We start from the raw sequence: 7,912 nt of genomic DNA on the forward strand, positions 1-7,912 counted from the left end.
CCAAGGAGACAAGGGGAGGCTGGGAGGGAACTCACCTCATGACTGTGGTAAGTATTTATAATAGAAATTGGTTTCACAAGAGAAATCTCAATTCTATTTCAAAATACGTTACCACAGCCATTATAATGCGAATTCGACTTACCGCAGTGGTGTCTCCGTGGAGCGATGAAGGGTTCCAACAATAGGACCCATACCCCCGGAGGAAAAATTCAAAATACTTTTTCTTTTGTGACACAGAGCCTGATTACGACCAGCGTTCCGGATCACGCGGAGAAGACATAATGAGGGTTATGCAAAAGAAGAGAGAGGACAGACAACGGATTGGGCAGCCACAATAGGGCCCAAAGAATACAACCCGTCAGACTGTCCTGACAAAGATCGGAGATAGAACTCCGTAAACGTAGAATGACCCTTCCAAACAGCAGCTGTCATGACCTCAGCGTAAGAAGAACCATTAAATAAGGCCCACGAAGTAGCTAAAGCGCGAACCTCATGAGCCCTAACCCCTGTCACCCGCAAGGACTGATCCCCTGCCGACTCATACGCAGCTCGAACAGTCTGAACAATCCAGCACGAGATGCTCGCCGCAGAGATATCGGAGCGACCGGCTGGAAAGACTGGAACAGCCGAGACGAGTGTCCCCCCCCCCCCCTCTGGCCAAGTAGTAACGCAAAGCCCGAACTGGGCAGAGCAGGCGATCAGGACAATCCCCTTCCAGAGTTGAAGCCAAAGAAGGTGCTAAATTCCACCTAGGGACCAATTGCCGTGAACGAGGCTTCTCAATGTAGAAGCCCCTAATGAGAGCAGACAATGAAGCGTCCGAGCCCACAGACTTGTTACCATAGAAAGCCAGCACGCTAGCAATGACTGAACGATAGCCTGCAATAGTTCCTGGAGACAGACCTTTGTCTTTGAACAGAGACAAAAGAAAGTCGGCTACAACGGTTACAGGGGCAGAGACTGGATCAATCGACCGTCCGACACACAAATCACCGAAGGCGGACCATCGAGATTGGTAGACGGCGGAAGACGAAGGTCTAAGTGATCCTGCGATGCGAGTTGCAACTTCTCGAGAAAGCCCCTCTGAGTGATCCTTCCCGAGATAGCATCCAACCGTGAAGGTGGAGCCGTTCTGGTCCCGAGTAGAACTGCCGGGACCTCGGTTGAGACCGGAACACCGAACGCTTGAGGGTCCATTCGGTGAGAACCGGGCTCCGAGACCGAGACAGAGTGTCGGCCAGAAGATTCAGACGACCTGGAAGGTGCCTCACCGTAAGATCGAGACTGATCTCCTGACACAGCAAAAGGACCTGGGTTGATAAAGCACACGTGCCGGGGAACGGGTGCCTCCCTGGCGCTGCAGATAAGCCACCACAGTGGAGTTGTCTGTCGCCAGACAAATGGCCTTGCCCTGCAGGGAGGGTCGAAGGCCCCAAAGGGCCAGCAGAACAGCACGCATTTCCAGAACATTGATGTGTTCTGAAAGCTGTTCCCCCGACCACACCCCTGTCGACGTCTGACCGGAAAGGTATGCACCCCAACCGGTCATGGACGCGTCGTTGTAAAAGGTCATAGCAGGAGATGACCGAACCAGAGAAACTCTCGAGAGTCCACCAACGAGCTGATTCCTTCACCGACTCCGGCAGAGGAATGTACACATCCCACTGCCGTGACACCGGAGACCAAACTGACAGAACGAACAGCTGGAGCGGACGGATGTGAAGCCGACCCAAGGGAACAACATCCGCCAGTGAATTCAGGTAACCGAGGAACCGAAGGAACCATCGAACCTGAATCCGCTCCACACCGACCAGAACGGAGACCAACAGAGAGGCCTTCTTAAACTTGGACGCTGGTGGAAGGACAAACCCAAGATCGGTTCTGAACCGATATCCGAGGAAAACAAAATCCTGGGAGGGGAGAACCTCCGACTTCTCCCTGGAAGGGATGAACCCTAGGCGGCACAGAAAGCCCAGAACCGACCTCGTGCTCCGGGACAGGATAACGGGATCCACTTGGAGCAACAGGGAGTCGTCTAAGTAGATGGGTGCATCTACCCCGAGACTGGGGAGGTGCCCCACTACTACCTGCAACAACTTGGTGAAAACCAAGGGGCCCGTAGTGAGGCCGAAGGGCATAGCGCGAAACTGGTAAACCTTCTGCTCAAAAGTGAACCTGAGAGACTTCCTGGCCGACCTCCTGACAGGAATGTGAAAGTAAGCATCCTTCAGATCGATGGACGTAGCCCACATCCCTGGACGCACTGACGCAATGATGCGTCGTGGCGTTTCCATCTGGAAGTGCGGTGAATTGACGTACGTGTTGAACGTACTGAGGTCGATAATATGCCTCCAGGCACCGGACTTCTTCTTCACGAGGAAGACCCGGGAGTAAAACCCTGAATACCACCGGTCCGGTGAAAGTTCCTCGATCGCGCCATTCACGATCATTGCCTAAACCTCCGACCTGAGAGCCTCCACCTTTCCCTGATCGGAAGGAGAAGGGAACAAGATAGGCTCTCACACCAGAGGTGGATCCCAAAGGAGCGGGATGCAGAGACCCTTGGACACAACCCCTAGGGCCCAACTGTCTGATGTGATTTCTTTCCACTGAGGAACGAAATGGGACAGACGACCGCCTACTGGCAAGTCCGAAAGGGGCCAATCTAGCCTTTCCCAAACCACATCGGCGGAGCCTACCGCGCCCAAGGGCGTGGGAGAGGCGACAGACAGTGGACAAGGAGTTACCAAGGGCAATGAAGAGTCAGGAACCTTTCTTACCTCTGGAAAATTTGGCTTTGCCTCGACCCCTATGGGAACCCCTACCGCGGAAGGAAGAGTTCCGACGTTCCGCCGGAGCGGAAGTTGGAGGGGCAGCCTGCTGCTGCAAAGCAGCCGTCTTTGCCTTCTTCCTCCTACGCCTGAAGGAGCCAGAAGCCTGCCTCTTCCTGCTAGCGCCCTGTAGTTCCAGTACTCGCGTATCGTAACCGGTATTTCCTCCTTCGTATCCGGCCAACCGGACATGATTACAGATTTCAGGATCTGCAGACACGTGTCCTGGGTTGTGTGCGTCTGGATTTGCATTAGTCGGGGCTCGCTAATGTTCAACGACTCTGTGAAATTAACCTGCTCGTATTCCATTCTACGCGCACTAGATTCCATAGAGCTCTGGAGAGGTAAGTATGCTCGGGAGAGGGTGTCAGCTACATACATATCCTTTCCTTTTGTGTATTCAACCTTCAGATTGTAAGCTTGTAATCGCAGCAACATTCTCTGTAGCCGCTTCGGTGCCGATATGAGAGGCTTCTTGAAAATGCTTTCGAGGGGTTTGTGGTCCGAGCACACGGTCACGAGTTCCCTGCCTAGAATGTATTGTTCGAATCGCTCGCACGCGAATACTATCGCAAGGCTGGTTCGTGATCAGTTTTACAACTTCCTGAAATGCGTCCTCTTGTTGTGATTGCCAGGTCCACAACGCGTCCTTAGTTGTCAGTCGACGAAGTGGTTTGATGGTCGCTGACAGACGTGGTAGGAACTTTTTTGCGAGATACGTAACAAATCCAACAAAACGTTGCACAGCCTTCGCGTCTGTGGGTTTCGGCATCTCCGTGACAGCTTGTACTTTAGCTGGATCCGGACGGATTCCATCAGAGGTTAAGAGGTGTCCCATGTATCGTACCTCGGTCTGGCGTAACCTGAGTTTGTCCCGTTTCAACTTAATGCCTACCGATCTCGCTCGCTCCAGTACGTGCCTTGGGTTCCTGTCATGGTCCTGTATCGCCTCATCCATTGTGTCTCCGCTTCCGTACACTAGGATATCATCTACGATAACCTCTGACCCATTGAGATTTTCGAACGCCTCATGCTGTGGACGCTGAAACTCTTCTGGCGCTGATGGAATGCCGAATGGCATGCGTAGCCATCGATAGCGTCCAAAGGGGGTCCAGAACGTGGTGAGGTAGCTACTCGGGTTATCAAGCGTGACATGCCAGGAACCGTCCTTCGCGTCTAGTACCGTGAAAACCTTTGCCTTCGCAAGGTTGGGTAGAATGTCCTCCGCAGTCGTCATCGGATAGTGTGACCTCTTGATCGCGCCATTCAGGTCCTTCGGGTCAATGCACATCCTAAGTTTACCAGATGATTTGCGGACAACTACCATGCTGCTGATCCAATCAGTCGGAGTGGTTACCTTCTGTACTACACCTTTATCGACCAATATAGTAATCTTTCTCAGGTTTTTCTTCAGTGCTTCAGGCACTTTCCTCAGGTGACGTTGGACTGGTTTCACTGATGGGTCTAAATTTATCCGGTATTCTCCCGGCAACTGACCCAGACCTTCGAACAGGTCTCCAAACTCAGACGTGATATCCTGCTGTGTTAATTTTTCGGCATCCACTTTCACGCAGTTGACTGGGTTGACTGTCAGTGGTCTTAACAATTCACACGCCTCGGCCGACAACAGTGTTGTCTGCTCAACATCAACTACTAGAAATTCAAGTTATCGTGTTGTCTTCCCAACACGACATTGAATGTCACACTCCCCAATGGGTTGTAGTGGAGTATTGTCATACAGCTTTAAGCGAACTTTGCTTGGTTCCATAGATGGATGTATATCCTGTACCAGCTTGACATACTCGATCCGGCTTATCAAATTACAGGTAGAGCCAGTGTCCATTTGGCAACGGATGTTACAGGAAGCACCTGTAGCGGCGGTAGCCATATTCACATCGACAAACCACTGTTTGCCATTTGTCGATTTGACATTATACAATGACTCGTCGGAGTCATCAGAGTCCTCAACCCTATATACCGCCCTTGCTCCAAAGCACATACTTTGAAAATGGTTTCGCTTTCCACATTTGTGACATGTTTGTCCGTATGCTGGACACTTATGTTTATCTCGCGCATGTGTGTCTCCACAATATGTATACTTTCCCGCTGGGGGGCGTTGATTTGATCGACGTTGATTCGGGGTGTGTTTCTTTTCCTTCCCGTCACTCCTCTCCTGTTTAGGTTTACCAGATTTATATCGAGTTTTTTACACATACTGCACCTTTTCCTCGGCAGCCTGAAATGTTTTCATTTGATTCTCAGTCATTTCACTTGTACGACATACGTCGATAGCCTTTGCTAGGGTGAGCTTTGGCTCTCGCAACATTCGAGACCTTGCTCCACTGTCTCCTGTTCCTAACACTAAGCGGTCACGGATCATGTCATCTTTCAAAATACCAAAATCACACGATTCCGATAATTTCCGAAGGCTCGTTACGTAACTGTCAACAGTTTCACTATTTTGGTGGGCTGTGCTAAACACGTATCTTTCATAAATGACGTTCGTCCGTGGTTCGAAATGCTCCTGTAAGGTATTGAGAACTTCCGCGAGAACTTTCCTGTTCTCCTCTGTGATGTCCATGTGCAGGTAGGTCTGGAAACATTCTTTCCCCATCACAGACAGAAGTGTTGCGATACCGATTTTTGCATCCCTCGTGTCCAACTCCGTGGCCGTTTGTTTTGACATCCCCGTGTATCCATTGGGGCCGGGGGCGGAATGCCTTTTGTCGCCGCCATGTCTTCCTCGTGGTCGTCGTTTGCGCAGTAAAACCACGTGGGTACGATAAGGGAAGAAATATTTGCTTCGAGTCGGAAATACAGTCCAACTTGAGACTCCTTTAGGTTGTGAAAACACTGCCGCGTTCAATGAAGTGTTCCGTCGTCGTTTGTTCGTTATTTCCGCTGCTTAGCTCGGTATTTTCATCACTTCGACCATTCTGACACCATGTAAAGAACTCAAACACAGCGTGTGCTAGGCCGACATTCAAGGTTTTTACGTCACAGCTTTCGGTGTACACAATATACAGAGTGGTACTCAACACACGTATGATGAATGACGCACAGGCCATCAAGCGAACCTACATCTGGCCCCGGTTTCATCAACGTTCCTTAACTTAAATGTTTCCTTAACTTAAAATCGCGTTTCATGAACGTTCCTTAATTTAACTTCGGAGCCTAAGCGGCCTTAAATGAACTCTTTTGGCAGCAAAGTACGGGAAAACAATATAAACAAATGATGTCTTTTCGCGGATTTCTCCATCTGTTTCTTCTTTTGTTTCTTGAAACATATTTTAGATCCTAGAAAGGGAGATCGGTTACCCTTCTTCCTCAATAAATAGTGTTGTCCATCTTGATATATCCCGATGAGAAGACGATTTAATCGGCAATTTCAAGCGGAACAGTCAGACGACAAGATTACATATTGCATTCCTAACATGTGATCAAACACATTGAATGCGTAAGTTATTTGCTTTTACGTTAGTGTGGCCTAGCTAACTCGTTAATATCCGATTAATGTCCGGGTAGAAGAGATGAAAAATACCAACTATTTTTGTCTAGAACATAAGTCTTTACTAAGTTTACTAATAACACAAACCGAGCCATCACTTGTTCTATAAATAGATCAGTTTACAAAGTGTGACGCTGTAGGCATATTATAATGTGTTTGGTTTACTGATCGCATCCTTCTTTCTATGTTATACTCCACAGAGACCAAAATGCCTTTACATGATTACTGTTTGCTCTCTGTGAACGGGAGCCCAGGCTCATTTAAAGTAGAATTAAAAACAAATATATATAAAAGGTGTGTATATAAGTCCTAGGGAAATTTAATTTTGACCTGTTAGAAATAGTTTTAAAAATTTACTGTTTTAAAATGCTCAATTTTAAACCAAAAGTAGAGAAAGTCCATATTTTTACATATTAACATGAGAAGTTAATCAATATTTCATCGAATAATTTATTCATATTCAAAATTTGGAAATTCATTGATCAGTTTTTAAATATATGACTACCAGGGTCTGAACCAAAACAGAAAACAATACCTATTTACATCAAGTATGGATAAAAACTTAATACTCGATTTGACAACTAGACTTAATTTCTTTAAACAAAATTCATATGTCAATATTGCCTACCAAAGTAATACTGTTGAAAACTCAAATCAGTTTCATTTCCATTTTAAAGGATTGCTATGCACATCTTAAATGTTTTAATATGTCAATAACTTTCTGTTAAAGAAAGAAGCTATGATGTTAGCATTGTGTTTTAATATTAGAGGGAGGAGAGAGAAACTTTCAATCTAGGATATTAATGGAATTCCCCAAATGAATTTGTGTTCAGATTTTAAAACTTTCCAGTGGTATAATATCAAATAATAACTCTTAGGTTTAAGTAGGTATACAGATTATTACATAACACACTCATGGTTCTGTAATCACCTTTATAGCTACATGTACCTCAAAACTGTTATTTGATATATTACCAATTGAAATATGTCTTCTACAGGTAGTGTTTTTCATTTCTGTTGGGAGGCAAACAAATACAGAACAAAAGCACATCTTTAAAAATATAGTTAGTTATTACGTAGGAAAAATGAAAATTACATTATGCAATAAAGATGCATATACAAAACAACATGTATATGCTGTTATGTACACTGTATTCTTGGTCCAACTTTCTTTATTTTGGTCTATTTATGTCAAAAATCAAAAATGTGTTGTCTATGTTTTATAAAATAAACTTCACCTGAAAATAACCCTGTTTATATATTTGTTTTTAAAATGTCACAATTCCCATGATCTGAAGGTTATTTACTTATTTTTTTCAAATTTGTGGTATATAGTTGTTTTCAGTAAAGAAATATCTGTGTATGTGGTGTAGTGCCCACTACAAATGTGGTGGTGTATGTCTAGCCCACCCCTACCCCCACAGTCCTGTAGGGCAGTCACTGTTATGTAATCACTGAAGTTTTCAAAGTTTATTATACACTCTGACACACATTTAGTGTGTAACAGGTACAGATCTGGGATGGAGGAGGTTAGGTGTGAAACTAAGTACACTAATTTAGTGTTCAATTCTAT

General features: G+C 46.1%; 1 protein-coding gene across 1 annotated transcript; it reads right to left on the bottom strand.

Annotated features, from left to right (window-relative positions):
• Positions 1 to 1,037: 1,037 nt before the first annotated feature.
• LOC110456180 lies at positions 1,038 to 2,450 on the bottom strand. The gene has a single exon (XM_021506752.1). It carries the CDS (start codon positions 2,448 to 2,450, stop codon positions 1,038 to 1,040), a length of 1,413 nt encoding a protein of 470 aa, XP_021362427.1.
• Positions 2,451 to 7,912: the final 5,462 nt, after the last annotated feature.

This window comes from Mizuhopecten yessoensis, unplaced genomic scaffold (assembly GCF_002113885.1).
Source record: "Mizuhopecten yessoensis strain PY_sf001 unplaced genomic scaffold, ASM211388v2 scaffold8551, whole genome shotgun sequence".
NCBI lineage: Eukaryota > Metazoa > Mollusca > Bivalvia > Pectinida > Pectinidae > Mizuhopecten > Mizuhopecten yessoensis.